Source organism: Physella acuta, unplaced genomic scaffold, assembly GCF_028476545.2.
Source record: "Physella acuta isolate Inbredline_101_S28 unplaced genomic scaffold, ASM2847654v3 ptg000095l, whole genome shotgun sequence".
In the NCBI taxonomy this organism is placed as follows: Eukaryota; Metazoa; Mollusca; class Gastropoda; family Physidae; genus Physella; species Physella acuta.
In genome coordinates, this window is record NW_026731615.1 from 405082 (window position 1) to 429348 (window position 24267).

Genomic DNA, 24267 nt, shown 5'->3' on the forward strand with positions numbered 1-24267 from the left:
TGGAATATTAATGTGTGTAATAATCTAGATCTAGCTTTAATAAAATATCTTTCTCATTAAAAAAAATATTTAAAAAAAGATAGTATACATTCTAATGCTCTAAAGTGTTTTCAGTTGAAATTTTGTTTTACTGTTTGCAATTTCCTTCAGATGATAAGAATTTTTTTTATTAGAGATTGAAGCTATGAAGCACTAAGTTTTGTTGTATTGTTGTGTGAGGCAAGTTGTGATAACTCTAATTCAACACTGGTCTCCCCCTCTACACAATTTTTGTTTTCAGTATCAGCTTCGCAGGTCTCGTTTCTCAAACACTGGGCACAGGTCTTTCCAATACTCACACCTAGTATGGATTTGTGCTTTGTTTTCTATAGTTTACCTGCTCTCTCCAGTGCTTACAGTCATCATAGGCTGTTTAATCATGGCATACCTGCTTTATAAATAATACCCAGTTTGTTCATTTATAGTTTCTAATGTACAATATTTACAATTTATGATAAAACAATCTTGAAAGCATTTATCGGCTGTGTGCTTGCAAATATTTTTGGAAATTTAAAAAAAAATAGTGTATTAGTTGTTAAAAGACTAGCAATGATTTTTATATAATATCTCTTCTAAATTGATCTATCTTTAAATGCTTACTGATTTGTTAATTTAATAGTAACTACAGTTGAGGATCTTCATCAATATATCATAGATAGGGAAATATTCTCACTAAGCAATGACCTAGACTACAAAAAAATCTAGCCATTATTCCCTTTAAGCTTTTCAGAAATTTGTTTTATTGCTATAGAAGAATCATATCAATATTATTTATTCCATTACCACCGTGTTATTATTTACATTTATCAGCAACTATCTTGTCTGTTATTTAAACATTCATTTTACTGTATTGACCTTGCTGTATATTTTCTTATATTTAACCCATTTATTCCCAGTTTTATGTAGAAGTATCCTGTTTATATTTATTTGATTTATATATTTTTTCCTGCAGTTTTTGTAAAATATGTTTAACCAACACACAGCACATCTATTTACAAAATTTTATTCTCAATAAGCATAAGCTGTTATCATCTAGTCACTGCCTATTCTTAACATTACAACAAGTCATTTCATGTTCGTTGATGCTAACTGGTTTGAAAAGTGTGGATGGTATGGCTGTCCAATAATTTCCTGCTTTTTTTCTAGCTTGTCAGTTTTCCAACCATAGCACTAGCTGTTACTGCTAAATCTTTTAACACAGATTTGACAAATTTATCACTGTTATCACTGCTTGCTTTCCTCCTGCTCCCCTTCCACCCCCACTCTGCCACTCCCCCCAAAAGGACTCTACTCCAGGGAAACCCGTCACCTCTGTTATGAGTATAGGACGAGATTTGGTGTCCCGGTCCATTAGTGTCCCAGCCCGCCTTCCAACTGAAAAGGTGAGTGCTCCAGCCTGGCCTGTGGGTATGTGGTGTAGTTACTGGCACCATACTATTGCCCAGCTCACTAGACTTGACTATATCCTCCTATGTATGGACACTGCATCCGGCATCTTCAAGCATGGCATCATTAACTGGGATGGTCTGACGAATCTACTTTACTAATTCAATTCAGTTTGATCTGTGGGTTTTCAAAGAACTAACATTGTCTTAACTCACCCTTCTTTCTAATGCTTCCAAATAATAAACTAACTCTGTGCCTGTTTCTAAAACTCCCACTCGCAACTTATACTCTTGGAGAAGCTTTCATCTAGCAGCATTGGGAAAATGTGGGGTGTGTGAACAGGGCTATCATCAATACACCAACTACAGTTGACTGGAACTATGCTACACATACACTTTTATTTATTATTTGCTTTATCCCAAGTAGTGTTGTTCCATTTTTTTTATTTTCATTTCTTCCCTTGTGTAAGTTCAAATTATATTTTTTTAGACATCACCTATTACTCATTTTTTTTTCAATTTATTTTATTAGGCCTATAGTAAAATAATTATTTAAAAAATTGTAGTGGAAAAAATATTAAAATAAGTACATGCTTTAAGCGATTTTTTAAATTATATCTTATATTCTGTTAGCTATATGCATTGCATTGCATGCTAATATTCATTACTGTAATTAATTGATTTAAATCTGCATGATGATGTAATTTTAAAAAGAATTGTGGACAAATGAAATACACACCACCATAAGAATAGCTACATTAATAAAAAGCTTTTTAATCAGTAAAAAATAGACAATCTACAAAAATGGTTTTTAAATTTGAAGAAAGATATTCAACAAAAAACCTAATAAATGGTTTCAATTTGAATCAAAGACAGCATCAAGTATAAAATGGCTTATTTGAACTTTAGCTATTTAATGTTAATGGCATGATCCTACTACAGGCTGCTGATTCTGCACCATCTGCTGCTACTACATCCAATGACAGTGCCCTGTCACTGCCCTCTTGGCGCACAAACCTCCGCAAGACTGGCAGCACGTCTATGGTGCCAGAGTGGATGGCAGATAATGAGAGCAATTCACTTCCAAGATCAGCGTCGAGCCCACGGCTTGCGCTTGACACTAGATTAGAAATTGTGAGTTTGGGATCTTATTTTTTTATGAACGATCAAGACGAAACTGTAGGTAGAGGGTTCTAGGCAAGTCTTTTGATCAGTACACTGGGTTTATATATATATTTGCTGCGACACTAGTTTCCATACAGATACAATAACCCTGGAGTGAAGACCAACCAACTCTTGAGAATTCTATCTTGATACCTGAATCTTTTCAGCTGGCGAAAGATCTCGTCACTTGTTTTATAGTTGGAAAAAAAAATAATAGAAAAGTACTTTTCATTCTGCTTTTGAGGGGTCACCACCCTGTATCTAGCATGCCTGTGGTCATCACAACACCCCCCCCCCCCCTCACAGCACCACCCCCATAAAGTCAGCTCAGCACTTGAGAGATGCTCCATCATGTATGCTTGTCCATCACTAGTACTGCTTGTTTGTAGAGGCACTGTCTGTTGTAGTCTGTAATGTTAGCTAGGCTGCACTGGTACCAGTTTAACTACTAATGAGCAGCGTATGATGCAAGGCTGTTAAAGTATTGTGTTGTTGTTGTTGTTGCTAAAGTTGTAAACATGTGGTATTGTGACACAGCATGCAATCAGGAGACGTATTTTAGTACACTGAGTTAGCATTCAAATTTACAATAATTATTGTCAAAACCAATTTTCAATATATTGAGGATCAAGTTTTGTTTATTCTGTTATAACTAATCAGTCTATGAAATGTTTATTTCTATTACTTTACATATGTAATAACATAAAATCTTACTACTATACTGTCATCCAGAATTCATCTTTTTACATTCATTTCTCAACTGCTCCTCTTTTTGGTCCATTTGATAACTATTTTTGTAAATAACTTTGTGATCTGCATGATGGATGTATTTTTCTGGACTGTTGGCTTGTCTATTTTTTCTTCTGAAATATTTTTTTAGTTGGGAGAGTTCTGTGTACTAAACTTGTCATTTAATTATTATTGACTGGTGTGATGGGTGGGAATCCATGGAATAGACTTTTTTAACAGTCTACTTTTGGTAAAATATGTAAATTGGTTTCCTTTTAATGTTTGAATATGTTGATGTTTCATGCACACATATGTCTTTGATTTTTCTTCCATCTAATCATAGTAATGTTATACTTTCAATTGATATGGTATAAATTTTAATCATAAATGTTTCTCCATGGCAAAAAAATCCTATATTCAAAGTTTCATGGTTAACTAAACTCCATTTATTTATGTAGTATGAGTTCTTTTGTTATTTTACTTACCCTTCCTAGTTCTTTTAATTTTCAGTCCATTGAAAAGTTGTTGCCAGCTTGTATCTTTTAAAACCAATCATCTATACTAAATAGGTAGTTTTTAATTCTACAGCTTTTTATATTTTTTAAAGTTTTAAATTAACTTTTTCAGCTTAACGAACGGCTAGCGGCTCGCAGGCCTTTGTCCAGCACTGGGTCTGTGACCACAGTGACCACATCAACTGTAACAACTACAACTGATGCTGATGGAAAAACTGGAGATAGGTATGTCTTCCCTGATTGCTATCATTTTATGTCTTGTTGGCCCAATACAGTTTGTTTTAGCTCAGTATGCAGCCATGACTAATTCTCATTAGGCTTCTGTCAGACAGGACAGGTATAGAATATAGATAGTTAGCTATACTAATTATGTGTAAGAAAGTGCTTTGTGTGTACTTTATCAGTCTTAGTAGTCATATTGGTTTTTGAGAATAGTCATGAACATTTAAAAAAATTGATTTTTGTCACTAACATAGATATATTTAAGAGTCCAAGTCACCAATATGTCTTTCCTAATTTTAATTTTTAATAGTATCATGGATCTCTTGGGTCCATCTACTGTGTGGACAGAGGTGGCCTGATACATGGGCAACATCTGACCCTTCCATCTTACTCCTCAGGCATTGTGCTTAATAGACCAATGCACCATTATCCAATGGTCTATTAGACTATGGAAAGATTTGTATTTATAATTTAAACAGGCATTGTGGGTGATGGTTTAAAGTTTAAAAGAAGACTAGTTAGGTACAGATGTTATCCTTTATTAGGGCTTGTTCTCTTTCAGTGAGTTTCTCAAACAGTATAGGTCAATATTTGAAAGGAGGTATTCACCACTTGCTGCTATGATAATCTGATAACTTGTTGTCTAAAACCATTGTTTCTGGACTTCTGTAATCTCTAATAAAGATACAAATGTAACATTTTCTTGTTCTGGGATAAGTTTTGTATCTAAAAAGTTAACAAAAAAACTCAAAATTTTTATTATCTCATTTGTGGACTAAATATTCATCTAACTTAACTGTATCTTTTTCATTTTGTAACAACTAAGATTTCAGAGTGGGATAGGGGTTATCTGTCTAGAATAAATTTTAAAATGATTATTGTCAGACTGCATGGGGTTGTCTTAATTTATTTTCTTCAACAAATCTTTAATGCCCTACTTTATTTTCTTTATTAAGCATGCTATATTAAAATTGTTCTATTCTATTTAACTTAAGTGGTTGGTTTTTTAATATTTTTAAGTTTTAAAAAATTATATTAGCACAGTTTAGTTGTGAATAATATAGGATCATTTTATATTTTTACCAATACTTCTCCTTACCTAAGAGTTTCTATCTTGCATAGATAAGTTTTGACATTAAGTTTGAAATTATTTGAAGTACTACCAGTTTGCTCAATAGTTTAAAGTAGTGTGTTCTAATTGCATGAGAATGCCACCAATTAATGCATGTCTTTCTTTCTACCCTGCTGCCATGGATTGTGTGTGGATAATTAGAAACAGTTACACGTACGGTCAGTCGTACCTAGCAAGAAACCTGGCCTCCCGCACAAGTAGCTATGTGCCCATGTACAGGCGTGAAACAACAGCAAACACTGAGGAGAAACTAGGTGTATCAGACCGAAGTCGCTTACACCTCACTAACCCATCCAGCACCTCGTCCCCTATTTCCCCTCTAGCCACATCTGCTAGTACTTCTACCACCTCTACTACCAATGCAGTATTAAGAAGGTGTGTACTCTTGCTCATTATTTCTATACCACATGTCTTGGACCGTAAGTTTTTTTTTCTCTTTTCTTATTTTTGACTTTTGTATGCAAGGGGACATTTATGTTATTTCCATTCCTTTTCATATTAAAAAATGACATAAGAAACATTTCTTAAAATTTAGTAGAAATGAAAGAGAATAGGTTTTCCAACAAAATTTTGTTGTTTGCATTTACAACCCATCCCACTGATTAAATCTTCATTCATAAATTGAAATAGAAAAATAAAATGCTGTAAATTACAATGTAACTTTTTATGCATAATTTTGTAAAATGTAAAGAAAGGCAACAATTTCACCAAATTGCTGTTTGCATGTTGTAGGCCTGAACTGTGTGATGAACTCCTCATTCCCTTTTTGTAGTACATCTTCATGGATCTAATAGTAGTACTGTTGCTTGGTTTAATAGCATTTGTGTAGTGTAGATCATTGAATAAGGAGGTCAAGATTTGACTGAAGTTTTGTTTTATCTCTTGCTTCGAAAAAGGTCTTATGAGCCACCTAAGAGAGATGAAGAGACAGAAACACAGCGTAAAGCTCGAGCTAAACATGCAAGACAGACTCGTCGGTCAACACAGGTATGTACACTAACCTGTTAGATACACTAGTATAGGGGATTTGGTTGTCAGTCTGGTGGTCATAGGATGGGTTAACCAAGGTGTATTGTTGGTGGGGTCAACACAGGTACTGACACAGGTATGGTGTAGGGGATTTGTTTGGTATCAGTCTGGTGGTCATGGGATGGGGTAACCAAGGTGTATTGTTGGTGGGGTCAACACAGGTACTGACACAGGTACAGTTGTGTAGGGGTTTTGATTGGTGTCAGAGTGGTGGTCATGAGATGGGGTACCAAGGCATATTGTAGGTGGGGTCAACACAGATACATGCTATGCCAGAGCAGAACAGTTTCAGAAATAAGCATTCTTGTGTAAAGCAAAAAAAAGTACACTGACTTTAGGACTAGAGGGTTGTCAACATTACCAAATAAAGAAATATTTTATAAAATTATTTTAACAAGTTCTCATTACGTTGTTTCGTTTGCTACATTTGCATTCAAAACAGACCTCTTTTCGTGCTGCTGAAATTACATTACATAATTTTTATGTCATAATTCTACCACCCTGAAAATGTTTAAAACCTTTAAATGTGTTTTTTATTCTCTGCAGGGAGTCAGCCTTGAGGATATAGAGAAAGCTGAGGAGGTACTTCGATCAAATGAGCCTGCAAAGAGCTCTGTCCTTACCAAAGAAACCAGTGTGTCTGGTGGTAACGGTGTGACCCCCAGCACCATCCCTACAGCCACCACAACCACCACCATATCTTCCTCTGCCGTGGACAACCCCAGCAAGGAAGATACTTCTGTTCTTTCAGGTTACAGGCGGCGACACATAGAAAATGATGTATGTTTTAAATTATAAATTTTAATAGCGTTATTAAAATTATTCTTCATTATCTCCAGAAAATAGTTTTGCAATTTATTTTATTATGAGTGAAAATATTAAATCCTTTATTGTATTGTAAATGTTTAGTGTGTATGTTAAGTCATATTTTAACGTGTGTACATTTCTCTTTGTGTGTATGTATGAACTAAATCAAACTCATTGCATTCGTACATTCTTTTAGAGCACAGATGCTGCTCCTATTACTTCTAGAGGAAGTTATAGAAGGTTGAGGGAGGAAAAAGATCTTTCTACTTTATCGGGTGGCACAACTTCAGATGTAACCTCTAGTGAGTTCCTCCTCTGTTGCTTTTAGAACTTAACCATCTGTGTCATTTGCTTTGAGTACTATAAAAATACTTTTAATTTTGATTCTGGACCATATTTTGCAGTCAAAGATTTTGAGTACTCTGTACTGTTAATTTTGATTATTCATAATATTACATACCTCTCAGTCAAAGATTTTGAGTACTCTATAAATACTTTCAATTTTTATTCTTCACCAGATTATATCCCTCGCAGTCAATGATTTTGAATGCCCTATAAATACTGTTAATTTTTATTCTTCACCAGATTATATCCCTCGCAGTCAAAGAAACAGTGCTGTCTTGTCTTCGGAGTCTGGTTACTCAACGTCTTCTAGTCAAAATTTATCGCGCACTTCTTCTGTTCGAAGCAGTCGCCTACGAAATGGGGAAATAGATTCATTACCAACAAATACAGATGATGACTCTAAAAAAGAAGATAGTAAGAAAAAATTTGTGACTCTTCGTTTTTACTTTTTAGAAGTAAAAATGACTTCACAGTTGCATCATATGAATGAAAATGTAGCAATAATTCCAAGATGCTTTATATTATTCTTCTAACTTAATTCTTATGTTTTAAGAAATTTTCTGAGTAACAAAACTGCTTGCTTATAACTCCTTTTAAAATAAGCAGGCTGCATAGCATTATCCTTTATCTACTCAAAAAATTGCTGACAAGAATAACTTGCCAGTTCTTTTAAACAAGCAGCTATCTCATTTTAAATTGTAAGAGTTCAACTATGTTATTATATAGATTTAAATGTTGTGTGCACAATATTGATTATTACATATTTTTTTTTGCAGACTCCCAAGACAAGAAAGAGGAAAAGAAAGAACCAGCATCTTTGCGTGCTAAAAGACAACGAAGAGAGCGTCGATCAACTGGTATAAAATATGATAATGAGGTGAGACTTAAATTTCTTCTTTATATCAATTGGATAGACAATGGGATAGTTTACTTATAACAGCACAGCACAATTTGAGTCCAGTAGTTAAGTAAAAAAAAAAGATTCATTACTTACCCAAAAAATTTTAATTTAGAGTTGTATGATCTTAAGTCAGCCCAGCTTTGACAAGTAACTGTGGGGCAAGTAAAATTAGTTTGGCATAGTTTTGGCCACAATCTTTACTTACGCCAAGGTAAAAGAAATATAGCTCTACTTTATCTGCCCTTAGGGCCATGGGGCTTGAAAGCAAATTTTGCATGTTTACACAAGTTGACGTAGAACTTGTGATGGATCCTTGTAAAGATTTATTTATAAATAATTACAAATTTACCTTATTAAATTATAAATCTATATGCATTTTCTTATTAAAAAGTTACTTTTCAACCTTTATGAAAATCAACTAATCTAGATTGTTATCTTTGTGAAAGTCAATATTTTGAAGATTATATATTTTAACTGAACAATACAGGTCTTAATATCTGGGTTCATTTAACCAGATGGGCTTGTCTTCTGTTGTTTTATGAATTGTTAATTGTTGCTTCTAGATAGACAGACAAAAATGTTTTTTGTCAAATATTCAGTATTGTCTTCATGACAATTATTAAATAGATTGTACTTCCTTACACAAGTTTTCACAAAACACACCTAAGTTATCAATCTTTATTTCAAAACATTACGATATGTACATAAGCATATTCTTGTTTTCCCAAATCTTATGTAAGTAAATTTTTTTTTTTGAATAGGATGGTGATAAGGGTAAAGAGAACAAAGAAGATGAGGAGGAAAAGAGCGAAGAAACAGTGAGTACTTTTTAACATTGCATACCTCACCTTCTTAGGGGAGCATGACATTACCCACCCATCTCCCTGTTGATTTATCCCCCACCCCGTCAGTACCCCAGAACAATTACCCCCCTGTTGATTACATAAGGAGCTTAACACTAACCTTAAGGTGATGTTTGGGTTAGGGTGTGGAGGAATAGGGTTATAGCTGGGGTTGATTTTTGGATTAAGGTTAAGGAAAGGGTTAACAGTGGGATATTTTTAGGGTTAGTATTCAGGATGGAATAAGTAAATTAAGCGGTTTCTATTAAAAGTCTGGGCAAAGTACAAAAGCGTATTTATTTTTCATTTGGATGTCAATTTAAGGCATTCTATAACATGGTTACTTTGCCAGTAACTTGAATGATAGCTTTTTTCTAGAGGGGAGTGGTAATTGACAAGAAAAAAGTAATAATGCCCTAGACACCCTTTTACACAGGCATACCTCACCATTTTAGGCAGACATACCTCACCCTTTTACACAGACATAACTCACCATTTTAGACAGACATACCTCACCCTTTTACACAGACATAACTCACCATTTTAGACAGACATACCTCACCCTTTTACACAGACATAACTCACCATTTTAGACAGACATACCTCACCCTTTTACACAGACATAACTCACCCTTTTACACAGACATACCTCACCATTTTTTTACACAACTTCTTACATAAACAATAGTTTTTATGACTTAGTGAGCTGATGTATTTTTACTTTCTCGTATATACGAAGTATAGAGAAAGTATTGTAATCGTGCACAAAAATCACTTGAAATTTTAACAATTTTCACCGTATTACACCTCAGTCCTTCATCACATCCGAAGTATAGAGGACTTATTTTAATCGGGCAAAAATTATCAATCCAGATTTATCAAAATTAAGAGGTTTTATGCGTAATCCAGTCTGAAAAACTGGGCTTTGCAATTCTGTCCGTATGTCTGTGTGTCTGTCTGTGTGTGTGTGTGTCCGTGTGTAAACACGATAACTTGAGTAAATTCTGTCCGTATGTCTGTGTGTCTGTCTGTGTGTGTGTGTGTCCGTGTGTAAACACGATAACTTGAGTACCGTTACAGCTAGGTTGATGAAATTTCATATATAAGTATTTTATCAAAATCGTAGATCCGTATCAACTTTTGAGCGATTTCCGATAACCGGAAGTGGTACTTTTTCTACTTTGAATTTTTCAAAAGCCTATAACTTGAGTACTATTTCAGATAGATAAATGAAATTGCACATGCAAGTATAAGATCTAATTCTCTACCTTCTGTCAAATTTTGAGTAATTTCCATTTATCGGAAGTACTAATTTACGCTACTTCCGATTTCTCAAAAAACTAATGTAAATTTTTAAAGTACTAATAGTATTGCGCACTATTATGCACGTTTTATTTGGCGTTCACTTGGTGTGCAATCTTTTGTCTACGAGATTTTATTCTATTTTTAAAACTTTAAGTATTTAAAGATCATGCCTATAGCCCGAGTTCCCATCCCGTTATTTTATATAAGAATATTCGAGAAAGTTAAGGGGAGATCACTCCCGGTTTATTTAATACAAAATCTAACTTTGTAAACATGGTTCCCATTAAGTCTGTTTTAATATTTACATTAAATTATTTTGAATTAAAGATACAAATAAATTATTCTTATTTAAATCTTTTTTTCTGCATTATCAAATCATGTTATAGTGTCCTTGTTTGTTGAAAGCAAATGTTGACATTTATAGAAGAGGGCTTTAATTACTGTAACTCCTCTAAAAGAGTGCTCTCAGGTTTTTCATGTTTAATCAATTTAATTAAATTAACCAACTTCATATGGTAACCACTGACAGTCTTAATCCTCCTTTGCTGTTTGTCCACTGATTAAAATTTTAATAAACCAAAACTGGTACAGGAAAACTGGAATGTCTTTCACTCTTTGTGTAAATATTGTCTGATGAAGTGTACACATGTCAGTACTGTTGAAAAATTATGTGTTAACATTTTTAAAAAAATAGTAAAATTAGTTTGTATTGCTTTGCTAATAAAATAAATATCAATTGGGTAGTTTCATTTCCCCCTCCTAAAAATATATATAATAAAAGGGAAATAATTTCAGTTAGCCTCTTAAACTCTAAGGGACAATGTGTAGGGGAGATAACCTAATTTAAAAAATGACAAATTGTTATTTAATCACTGTTTTAATTTATTAAACTAGAAACAAAACAATTTATTTTATTAAATGTTTCTTATAATTATAAGTGTGATAAATGGCCAGGAAAATATAACAAATTAGGATCTTTGGTTATTAAATCTATATAATGCATTCAACTAAACAAATAGTTTTTTTCAACTTCTGAATTAACCACGTGATTACGCAAAGGCATTGTTACTTGCTTTAAGATTTTTGGCTTATTCTATTCGTCCTGTTTAATCAAACGTAAAAAATTTTTTAATCCACTTAAGATTTTGCAAATCTATTCTGTATACATTTGCACGAAGCTTGTTTGGAGTATAAAGATTGTACAACAGACTATCATTTGCTGTATTAACTATGTACAATAGACTATCATTGGCTGTATTAACTATGTGCAACAGACTATCATTGGCTGTATTAACTATGTACAACAGACTATCATTTGCTGTATTAACTATGTACAGCAGACTATCATTGGCTGTATTAACTATGTACAACAGACTATCATTTGCTGTATTAACTATGTACAGCAGACTATCATTGGCTGTATTAACTATGTACAACAGACTATCATTTGCTGTATTAACTATGTACAACAGACTATCATTGGTTGTATTAACTATGTACAACAGACGATTATTTGCTCTCTGTATAGCGGCTTCATAACCATCCGACCAACACGTAATGGTGTATGTATACACTTGATACAGCTGGTAGAAAGACAAACATGTTTAAACGTTCCTCAAATGCTTGAAGTCACACAACGAACAAGGTGACTACCCTAACCTTCCTGCCGGTACTACTCGCCAGTCCCACCAACTCCAGTTTTTTCTCTCTCTCACTCTCCTGACTGCTAGTAGTTAGTTTACATCTTGAGCCCAGGTATGGCAGCCTTACAGCAGCCATCCTCAACATTCCTTGTCGAGGCCCCTTGGGGAATTCAGTTTCGATCTTTTGACGACCCTCCTACTACCCCACCCTCCCCACCCCGTCTATATAGACTCACCTTAGCGTGATATTCAATTATGTTAAAAATGCCAACCCACGGTGTGTTTCGTCGTATGGACTATACAAATTTTGACATCTCGCCCTCAAACACACAAGCTAATTAGAAAGAAATGATTATTTTTTTTAAAACGAATGTGATTATTGATTTCTGAAAAATATGTTTAATTAATTATGGAAAATAATATGCTTTTATTTTATTACTTTATTTTTGCGTAAAACAAAATCAGCCTTAACCCTATCCTGACCAGCGGCCATCCGCGTCCTTGTGTTTAAAAAAAAATGTGAGAAAGGTTGATGTACTGTTTGTAAGCTGGTAGTTCTAAGTTCCGAGAGTGTATAATTAAAACGCTGTTCGTTTACCGGGCAAGCAGCGGGTGAAACTGTTGAAGTAACACACCGGTTTTCTTGGCCGTGAGTTTCCCACGCTCTTGGCATCCTTCTCTCTCTCTCCCTCCTCCCCCCCCCCCCCCCCCTCTCCACCTGGCCCCCCTACCCTCTACATCTAACAGATTCTTGAGGAATTTTTCCGTAGATCGCCTCCCTGACTGCAGGTTTGAACCTTACACGAAGACTTCCACTACTGCTAAATAATGCTCTTAGTACACAGAAAAATAACTTATATGAAGTTTTTTTAATGCCGGGGGGGGGGGGGGGGAGTTTAAGGATTATTGATCACTACATACCTGTACCGTTAAAATACATATGTGCTTCTGTTATCATAGTATGAAAACCGTTTTGTTTGCTAATTTGGTTACTTTGGTCACTCTCATTTCTAGAATGGTATTAATTCTTAAGATTTTGTTGCTAAAAAAAATGCGCGAAGTTTGTAAAGTTTATCATCGACAAAACTGAAAATGACGAGCAAACATATTTTTTTTTCGGGTTATCCTGTTTAACTTATTGGTCACCGTTCTTCCTGTGATTAGAGTTTTGGTGAATGGATGTGTTTCAGCGAAATATTTTATTACAAGTTTTTTTTTAAGGTTTCATTGTCTGTCTGTGGTCAACTCTTTACAATGCAAGGACTTTTTTCGTATTTTCCTGATTGTCAATTTTAATGACAATGCAAGAATATCTAATTTTCAGTCTATTTCAAGTTCTTCATTAAAATTAAGTAATGATTTCTAGAATTTAGCCCTTTAAATCCAATAAGATGAGATAGGACGAAGCTGTGTTTACTGATGTTTTTCATCAAACCTGAGGGTTGACCACGGATGTACAGGTGTAGGTAAATGGAGTTACTGATCCGATCATTAAACCAATAGTTGTTGTCGCTGGGGGAGGGGTGGACTTAATAAGGAATCAACTAAATGAAAAAAATACATTGCTTTTAGTACTTATTGTTTAAAAAAATATCGTCTTACTATCTTAACAATGTTTAAGGGGGGTCGTCCATAAAGGACGTCACACTCGTAGGGGGGTCGGTAAACTTGTAACTGTGTGATGAGGGAGGGGGGGGGGGGGGGGGCGGTTCAGATGGTGTGACGTCACACTTTTGCATTATTAAAAAACAATGTTAGAAAATTAATTTCGCGTTTTAGAAAACTGTTTTAAAAAATTGTAATAGGAATTGATTAAAATACTCTATGTTGACAGAGTTCAGACAAGATTTTGGGAAAGTATCCTATTTTAAGAAAAAACTCAACTGCAATTTTAGGGGAGGGGGGGGGGGTGTTGTAGGCTGAGGTGTGGCGCCATTTTAGGTTGGGGGTCTGGCTTTTTGTGACGATGTGTGGCGGAGGGGAGATGTAAAAATCATCCAAAAAGATAAGGATCTACTAGAAAGGACAAAATTAACAAATTAAAAAAAAAAACTTGTATTAATTACAAGATCATAAAAGCACTAAAAACAAACAATTTTACAAAACTTTTCTTTTTTTAGATAAAAATAACAACAATGGACGTTTGTGACATTTCTGAAACACATTTTAAGGACCAAAGAAATATTTATTTTCTTATTTTCAGTGCGTTTAAGGGCTGGTAATTCTCAAGGTTTTTACACCTGTTTTATGTATGGATTTTGGACAGTTTGTGAATTAGTCGTGAATTAAATCTAAGTTAAAACTTATTGCTGTAAGAAATTGCTATCGCCAACTCGGATAGCCTAAGCAGCAAGTGTTCATTGATCCCAGTGTAGACTTAATTATTTTGTTCTTAATAGTTTTTTTATAAAGTACCGCTATTATACATGTATATCAAAGTACCGTTATTATACATGTAGTTCAAAGTACCGTTATTATGCATGTATTTCAAAGTACCGTTATTATGTATGTATTTCAAAGTACCGTTATTAGACGTAGTAAAAAGTACCGTTATTATACATGTAGTTCAAAGTACCGTTATTAGACATGTATTTCAAAGTACCGTTATTAGACATGTATTTCAAAGTACCGTTATTATGCATGTATTTCAAAGTACCGTTATTAGACATGTAGTAAAAAGTACCGTTATTAGACGTGTATTTCAAAGTACCGTTATTATGCATGTATTTCAAAGTACCGTTATTAGACATGTAGTTCAAAGTACTGTTATTAGACATGTAGTTCAAAGTACCGTTATTAGACATGTAGTTCAAAGTACCGTTATTATGCATGTATTTCAAAGTACCGTTATTAGACAAGTAGTTCAAAGTACCGTTATTAGACATGTAGTTCAAAGTACCGTTATTAGACATGTAGTTCAAAGTACCGTTATTAGACATGTAGTTCAAAGTACCGTTATTAGACATGTAGTTCAAAGTACCGTTATTAGACATGTAGTTCAAAGTACCGTTATTAGACATGTAGTTCAAAGTACCGTTATTAGACATGTAGTTCAAAGTACCGTTATTAGACATGTAGTTCAAAGTACCGCTATTAGACATGTAGTTCAAAGTACCGTTATTAGACATGTAGTTCAAAGTACCGTTATTATACATGTATTTCAAAGTACCGTTATTAGACATGTAGTTCAAAGTACCGTTATTAGACATGTAGTTCAAAGTACCGCTATTAGACATGTAGTTCAAAGTACCGTTATTAGACATGCAGTTCAAAGTACCGTTATTAGACATGTAGTTCAAAGTACCGTTATTAGACATGTAGTTCAAAGTACCGTTATTAGACATGTAGTTCAAAGTACCGTTATTAGACATGTAGTTCAAAGTACCGCTATTAGACATGTAGTTCAAAGTACCGTTATTAGACATGCAGTTCAAAGTACCGCTATTAGACATGTAGTTCAAAGTACCGTTATTATACACGTAGTTCAAAGTACCGTTATTAGACATGTAGTTCAAAGTACCGTTATTATACACTTAGTTCAAAGTACCGTTATTAGACATGTAGTTCAAAGTACCGTTATTAGACATGTAGTTCAAAGTACCGTTATTATACATGTAGTTCAAAGTACCGTTGTTAGACATGTAGTTCAAAGTACCGTTATTAGACATGTAGTTCAAAGTACCGTTATTAGACATGTAGTTCAAAGTACCGTTATTAGACATGTAGTTCAAAGTACCGTTATTAGACATGTAGTTCAAAGTACCGTCTTTATGAAAAGATACGCGTCAGTCTATACACACAGAATAATAAAATAATCGAACGTCGCTGTCTAACTTGTTTCTGTCCTCTGTCTCCCTCCAGCATCCCCCCCCCCCCCCTCCGTGAAGTCTAGTCGTTTCGGTTTTGACGTTTGACCTCCAGACAAGACAATACTTGTGTTGAGCGGCCAGGTAACACGCCTTGCACGCGGCTTATCTTACCTTACTCACGTTCGTCTCTCCCGTGCATACCACTCGCCCTGTGCCTTTTCGTCGATCCTCCATTCAAGTTCGTCTGTGTCGTGTTTTGCTGGTTTTCGGTGATTATTATTTCGTGTTCTCCGTGGGTTTTTTTATTACACGTAGTGTGTTCTCCGTTATGAGTAACGTAGTGCGGTTTTTTTTTTTTTAAATTAATTTTACATGTTTACCGCGTTTATTTTAAACAAAATTCAGTTAATTTTAATGTAGAGTTGTTGGTTAGTTGGTATTCATTTTTAACCAACTGAAGGAGTTGTCTACGATTGGTGTGGACTAGTTTGGGCATGATCTTATTTGTGTATCAAGTGTTGTATCAAAAGTAGATGCCTAGTCTATGTCACACGGTTGAGCTGTGTCGGCAAGTTGTGTACCTACCTCTGCTTGTGGTTATATTGTCGTAGTTGTGTACCCACCTCTGCTAGTGGCTCTATAGTTGTGTACCCACCTCTGCTGGTGGTTCTATAGTCGTAGTTGTGTACCCACCTCTGGTTCTATAGTCGTAGTTGTGTACCCACCTCTGCTAGTTGCTCTGTAGTTGTGTAACCACCTCTGGTTCTATAGTTGTGTACCTACCTCTGATTCTATAGTTGTAGTTGTGTACCCACTTCTGGTTCTGTAGTCGTAGTTGTGTACCCACCTCTGGTTTTATAGTCGTAGTTGTGTACCCACCTCTGGTTCTATAGTTATGTACCCACCTCTGGTTCTATAGTCGTAGTTGTGTACCCACCTCTGAAAGTTGCTCTATAGTTGTGTACCCACCTCTGATAGTTGCGCTATAGTTGTGTACCCACCTCTGAAAGTTGCTCTATAGTTGTGTACCTACCTCGGATAGTTGCGCTATAGTTGTGTACCCACCTCTGATAGTTGCTCTATAGTTGTGTACCCACCTCTAATAGTTGCTCTATAGTTGTGTACCCACCACTGCTAGTGGTTCTATAGTTGTGTACCCACCTCTGCTAGTTACTCTATAGTTGTGTACCTACCACTGCTCCTGGTTCTATAGTCATCACTGGGTGACGTTAAACAGTCAAGCCTTGTCTTGTGTAATCTGACCACACAGACGTTAATTGACTGCATTTTTTTTTAAACCGACGAGAGGTGTACCATAAATTCCGTTTTTTAAATGTCGTATAACTTATACAGCTGCTAATAAATGTACGCGGTGTAGGTATAATAACGTGTATGTCTAGTGTAGTCTGTTTCTGTTAGGTCTTGTGATTGGTAGGTCTTGTGATTGGTAGGTCTTGTGATTGGTAGGTCTTGTGATTGATAGGTCTTGTGATTGGTAGGTCTTGTGACTGGTAGGTCTTGTGACTAAGCTTTGTGACTGGTAGGTCTTGTGACTGGTAGGTCTTGTGACGGGTAGGTCTTGTGACTGGTAGTTTTTGTGACTGGTAGGTCTTGTGACTGATAGGTCTTGTGACTGGTAGGTTTTGTGACTGTTAGGTCTTGTGACTGGTAGGTCTTGTGACTGGTAAGTCTTGTGACTGGTAGGTCTTGTGACTAAGCTTTGTGACTTGTAGGTCTTGTGACTGGTAGGTCTTGTGACTGGTAGGTCTTGTGACTGGTAGGTCTTGTAACTGGTAGGTCTTGTGACTGTTAGGTCTTGTGACTGTTAGGTCTTGTGACTGTTAGGTCTTGTGACTGGTAGGTCTTGTGACGGGTAGGTCTTGTGACGGGTAGGTCTTGTGACTGGTAGGTCTTGTGACTAAGCTTTGTGACTGGTAGGTCTTGTGACTAAGCTTTGTGACTGGTAGGTCTTGTGACTGGTAGGTCTTGTGACTTTAAGGTTTGTGACTGTTAGGTCTTGCGACGTAAAGGTCTATGACTATCTAGTGAGTGCTTGTACACCCACCTGTGTACTGCTTTAAATCAAATATTACTATCTTGATTAAGATGACATGTTTAATATATTAAAGCGTTTGTGGATATCCTGAATGATGGACTAAAGCCTCGTTTGTGTGAGAATTGAGATGTTTCTGACAGTTTTGTTTTATTACAAGGTTTTCCTTGTATTACATTCTGTTTGTTATAGGGATGGTACTGTTGGCTGGAATTGTCTGTGTTCTAATCTAGACCTTACTGTTGGCTGGAATTGTCTGTGTTCTAATCTAGACCTTACTGTTGGCTGGAATTGTCTGTGTTCTAATCTAGACCTTACTGTTGGCTGGAATTGTCTGTGTTCTAATCTAGACCTTACTGTTGGCTGGAATTGTCTGTGTTCTAATCTAGACCGTAATGTTGGCTGGAATTGTCTGTGTTCTAATCTAGACCTTACTGTTGGCTGGAATTGTCTGTGTTCTAATCTAGACCGTAATGTTGGCTGGAATTGTCTGTGTTCTAATCTAGACCGTAATGTTGGCTGGAATTGTCTGTGTTCTAATCTAGACCTTACTGTTGGCTGGAATTGTCTGTGTTCTAATCTAGACCGTAATGTTGGCTTCAGATGTAATGAATGAAACAGTCGCCAACTCCCTACCCCATATGTTTCTTATGTAGCAATGAAGGTGTAGCCTAGTTGAGTGAGTTGCCTGGTTGTGTTAGGTGTTGTGAGAGATCGACCTGTTCAGCAGTCTACACCAAGGTCACCTTAACGCTTGGTGTTACCGTCTCTTGTTTGTTGGCCAGTGTTTCCTTGTTGTAACACAAGCTCGCCATAATGATCGGGTTTACCCTTTCTCCGGTGCTTCCCAGAACCTGTTCTAGGTACCAGGCCCCTAACTCTTGTTGGGAGATTGGATAATATAGGCGCCGCGCTGTACGGGGAGTTGGTATCTTGATCTTTCGTGTCATTTGTAATGAGGAGAACGCTTAAATAGAAAGAAAGTATTAAGTAATAGGCCTATATTTAATTTAATCATAAACACGGTGGAAAAAGAAATTAAGTTACTAAGTAATATATCCTATTAAATATTGAAGTTGAATTTCATTTTTTTTAAATTTAACAGCTAATCTAAGTCTCCCAATAGTGGCTTAAGTAGGAAAGTCACTTCTGGCGCCTGTATAGGCTACGTTTCTAGTAAATGTCAGTGTATTAGCTAGAGGCTAAAAGTCTTTAATTGGAGCGGTGAGAACCGCTGGCTCTTATCGATTAGGTTTACTTGTAATTTTTCTATAGTTGGCTAATGAATGTGTATCCGAATAGTTGTATGGCATGCCTCTGTTAGATTTCAACCAGCCGGTACTGATACTGTGTTTCTTGTCAGGACTATTGGCAGTTGTGGTTAGACTGTTTAAAAAATTTGAGTACCGCTGGCACTTATCGATTAGGTTTACTTGTAATTTTTCTATAGTTGGCTAATGAATGTGTATCCGAATAGTCGGAATTGTTTCATGGCATGCCTCTTTACCGCTAGTTAGATTTCAACCAGCCGGTACTGATACTGTGTTTCTAGTCAGGACCTCTGGCAGTTGTGGTAAGACTGTTATAAAAATTTGACTGTGGGATCGAGTTGTGTAGACGACCGGTTGATGGAGTCGTGTGATCCTGTTTGATTTCCTCACGCACAACTCCAGACTCGACACAGCTCTCCAGCACCATGTCTTACGGCTCCCACCGGTACGGGGCCGCTGGCGGTAACCCGTCCACGGGAGGGTACGGCTCATCCTACTCGGGCGGCAACGGAGGCTCGGGTTACTCCTACTCCAGCCCCTACACCAGCAGCGGCAGTTCGTACGGCGGAGGATACGGCGGCGGCGGCGGCTCTCTGCACGGGCACTCCCCGAGTCCTTACAGCTCCTCCATTCCTCCCGTCCCCTACTCGCCTTCCGCTTTGGTGCCGCCGGCCGGACTTTCATACGGTGCCGGCTCGTCACCGGCGCCCTACATCCCCGGATCTAGCAAGTCTCCGTACATTCCTGGCTCAGGGCGGCTCGGCTCCGGCTCCAGTTATTCGTCATCGGGCCTTGGCTCGGCTGCACTCTCTGGCTCTGGTTATACATCCAGTTTAGGGCCACCCGGCCTGGGGTCGTCAGGGTCCAGCTACTCGTCTGCTGGGCTTGGACCTTCCACCTTAGGAACTTTATCTGGAACTTCCTCAGGCTATTCAACGAGTCTAGGTCCCTCCACGGGATCGAGTTATTCCTCACCGAGCTTAGGGCCACCCCCTAGCTCTAGTTATTCTTCTGCCGGCCTGGGATCCTCATCCAGCTACTCATCGTCCGGTCTCGGGCCATCATCCGGCACGTATTACGGCAGTTCCGGTCTGACATCAGCCCCGTCGTCTAGTCTAGCTACCGGTGGTGCAGGTTCTAACAGCGGCGCTTCCCTGTCACTCCCGCCGTCCGGAGGATCCAACTTGAGCAGCGCCGGGTCCGGCTTGTCGAGTCGGGCGTCCAGCTCAGGCCACGGGTCAGCTTACAGCTCCAGGTCCAGCTCGACCACATCTCTGCCAGGCTCTACGTCGTTTGGCTCTGGTCTCAGTGCTTCCTTAGGGGTTAGTACTTTAGTGACATGATGAAAGTTGTCATTCTGTCATAGTGCTTCATTAGGGGTTAGTGCATTAGATTAGTTACACGATGAAAGTTGTCCCATGGTCTCAGAGTTTTTCTAGTACATTGAGTAATTAGTCGGAATAATAATTGGCTGGCTTGGTACATTGGCCGGACTAGACACTCAATAAAATTTGCTGTTACAAGTTTAGGTAACTTAGCAAAATGGGGGAGGGGTGGAGTTTGTTGCCATTTTAATTTAATATAATGTAAACACACTGGCCTAAACTAGGTCATGCTGCCGTTCAAGATATCTATAAATATTTACCGGAAGTGAGTGGGGTTCTTAGAAGCAAAACAAAACGCCGGCATCGATTTAATCATAGACTAACCATTGAACCATGCTAGTATTTCAAAGGTCAGCGTCAACGGGGGTTGAAAAAAAAAACAAATAGCCTCAACATTTTTAAAAATTAAAGCCCCCCGTCTTTGCTAAATTGAAGCGATCATTTTTTTTTTTTTAAATATTTCAATTTTTTTTTCCTTTAGCTTTAACTTTAATATTTTTAAAAATGTAAGGCAAACTCAGACGACGATGTGTGTGTACAAATAAATTCGTATTTCGCCTATGTCAACAATAGTAATTGGGCCCCTATCAACAAACATGGCCGGTGCCGATAAGGTAGGCGTAGGGTTTATTGATACAACTCGGCTGTTGCGTGCGGTCTATGGAGGGTTTATTTTCTTAATTAGATTGATATAGTTATTTATTTTCCTAATTAAATTGATATAGTCAATACTCATTTACTTTTAAATATTTGATACTTTTAGTAGTAGGACACCTTCTGTAATTCTATATCAAATAGAATTGTTTTATCATTAACGTATTGTTTCATTTAGATTCAATATACACAATAGGATCCGAATGTTAAACTTTTCACCTATTTCCCTGTCGACAATTTTCTTCTTTCTCACCTATAGTTCTCCCCTGCGCCCAGCTGTGGTCTATTTATAGACTACACGCGCAACCCAAGGAGCATGACTCATTTTGAACGTAAATCAAGTTCCATAACCATGTTGTGTACAGCAGACACACTGCCATGTCAGACTAGTTAGAATACTCTCTAACCCCAATGATAATGAACTCGGTCATAAGACAGACATACTAACTTGACCTTGGGGAAAACTTAGAAACGCATTACAAATAGCCCACTAGATTTAGGTTTTAATTTTTTTAAAGCTTTTATTATACCAGTGTTTTCTAAACTGGGGCACTGGAAGAGGGGGAAAAGGTGTAATTTATTTGTATTAAATGTTAGTGAAAGCAGATTTGTGCTTTATTTAAATGATTATATTTAATATCTAAATTATGCTAAACCTTGATTAATACTCAAAGCAGTTTTGTTTTCTGTGAATCTAAGGCCCTTGTTAATAAAATAACATGATTAGAGCAAGTAGAATAATGTGCTTACAGGACAAACACAACAGGGTGTTAAAATGTAGTGACTAAGATGCTAAAATGCTGTTGTAGTACCTGTATTGACTGTTTGCACCCTGTCATAGTTGTCATTTGAAACTTTTTACAGACAAATGAATAGACTGTCCTATAAATTAGTAAGATATAAAACAACTTTTCGTCTACCCATATACAATACACATCCCTCATTTTTATCAGGAGCTCAAAAATATGTGAATGACCACACCCTGTTTTAGCATGTGTTACTTCGTATCTATTTTAGACTTGAAAAATGTTCTGTTAAATTTTAATTAGTATTTTATCTGTTAAATTGTGTGGTATTTTTGTCTGTGAAATGACATAGGAACCCAACACCTCCATCCTCACCATAAAGATTTGATTATGCAGAATATTGCCTGTGTGTGTTGGTTCCCTTGTTTGTATGAAGACACTTGAGTAAGAAAGAAACAGAGAATTAACACAGTTCCTTGTTCTTGTTACAGAATCTAGGCTCTAGTAGGTATAGTTCAAGGTACAACTCCAACAGTGATGTTCCATCTTCAGATCGTTCCCAGCGTCCAGTTTCTTACTCGGATTTCTCTCGTTCTACTGGCTCACTAGATATAGACTATAAAAAGGCAAGTATATAATCTTCACATTTGATTAGAGCAAGTAGAATACTATGTGTTTACAGGACAAACACAACAGGATGTTAAAATGTAGTGACTCAACCTGTGTCAAGTTTTCTAGCTTGTTGTATGAGGCACAATATGTTGTTTACAAGTTGACAGACTTTGTTAGCAGTCTGCTAGTGTAAATAAGACATTAAATCTGTCACCGGGTTTTAACCTGTTTATTTTCTTTTCTGTATAGCAAGACAAATATAATTTTTTACACTGAACTATTGTGTTCAACTTGATTACAATTTTTTTTAATAAAGTTTACTTTATTTTATTTTTTTATTTTATGATTAACTTTAAATTCAGCACTGTGTGAACTTAGTATGCACTTTTTATTTTATGATTAATTTAAAAGTAAGGAACTTTACGAACTTTATATGCATTTTCCACATAACTTGGTATTTTTACCCTTATTCTTCCTTTTTCTCAATTATACAATTGAAGGAAATTGCCTCCAACTCATTACAGTATATCATGTCATCATGTTATGTGCAATATGGCCCGTTGACTCTGACTTCAGCTTCTTTTATTTCTTGACTTGCTTCCATAACCTTTGTCCACCCTAAAAACAATCTGCAAGGCAGCAGTTGTTTGATTTTGCAGTTTTCTCCCCTAGATTAGTTGCTGTCCCCAGCTAATGAGCCTTGTCTGCCTGGGGATATGAACACGGGACTTCTGGAGTTAGCAATCATACTCGCTTGACCCGACCAGCAACCTCCCTATTATTTAGAGATATTTTATGCCATCCAGACTTGTATAAACTAAAACCAATGTTAAAAATTTTTCAGAAATATGAAGATGAAAGAAGTGAAAATGAGAAGTTGAGGAAGGAATTGGAGGAGACAAAGAAAAGTCTGCTAGAGGCCAAAGCTGAGCTAGATAAGGTTATGAAACAGAGGGAGGTCCCACGCAACTCTGATAGGGTTGGTATTTATTCTATTGTCTTGTAATCAACTGTTTTATGTGTCATTTATTGTGTAGGGTTGGTATTTGTTTTATTGTCCCTGTCATCAACTGTTTTATGTGTCATTAATTGTGTAGGGTTGGTATTTCTTCTATTGTCTTGTAATCAACTGTTTTATGTGTCATTTATTGTGTAGGGTTGGTATTTGTTTTATTGTCCCTGTCATCAACTGTTTTATGTGTCATTTATTGTGTAAGGTTGGTATTTGTTTTATTGTCCCTGTCATCAACTGTTTTATGTGTCATTAATTGTGTAGGGTTGGTATTTCTTCTATTGTCTTGTCATCAACTGTTTTATGTGTCATTTATTGTGTAGGGTTGGTATTTCTTTTATTGTCCCTGTCATCAACTGTTTTATGTGTCATTAATTGTGTAGGGTTGGTATTTCTCCTATTGAAAACCAAAGTGTCACAAAACATATGTGCACACCTTAAATCAGCTGACACAGAGTTCTAGGCTTAACTTGTTATTCAGACACTGCGAGGTCAAAACATGAATCTATCAGAAGAATTCCTGAAAAAAAAACCACTTTTGTTGTATACATTGTATTCACTTTTTTAATATTAATTATGCTGTGTGACTTTATTTTTTGTATTTTATTCACATAGTTTTATATTTATTTAGCACTTTTTCTGTAATATTAAAAAAATGTATCATTGC

At 36.4% G+C, this 24267-nt stretch overlaps 1 protein-coding gene across 9 annotated transcripts in view; it reads left to right on the forward strand.

Moving 5' to 3' along the window:
* Positions 1-24267, forward strand: part of LOC131929504 (protein phosphatase 1 regulatory subunit 12A) — a 42803-nt gene that overhangs the window by 10541 nt on the left and 7995 nt on the right. For 2 of the 9 annotated variants that reach the window (XM_059285758.1, XM_059285762.1), the window contains exons 11-22: positions 1323-1421; positions 2367-2558; positions 3945-4057; positions 5328-5561; positions 6083-6173; positions 6762-6995; positions 7219-7324; positions 7608-7781; positions 8144-8244; positions 9030-9086; positions 22468-22602; positions 23433-23567. In XM_059285758.1, the coding sequence (XP_059141741.1) occupies positions 1323-1421; positions 2367-2558; positions 3945-4057; positions 5328-5561; positions 6083-6173; positions 6762-6995; positions 7219-7324; positions 7608-7781; positions 8144-8244; positions 9030-9086; positions 22468-22602; positions 23433-23567 (1671 nt within the window). Of the gene's footprint in view, positions 1-280; positions 344-1322; positions 1422-2366; positions 2559-3944; positions 4058-5327; positions 5562-6082; positions 6174-6761; positions 6996-7218; positions 7325-7607; positions 7782-8143; positions 8245-9029; positions 9087-22467; positions 22603-23432; positions 23568-24267 lie in introns of all 9 variants that reach the window. The other 7 variants (XM_059285778.1, XM_059285813.1, XM_059285803.1 and 4 more) reach the window with 5 other exon arrangements.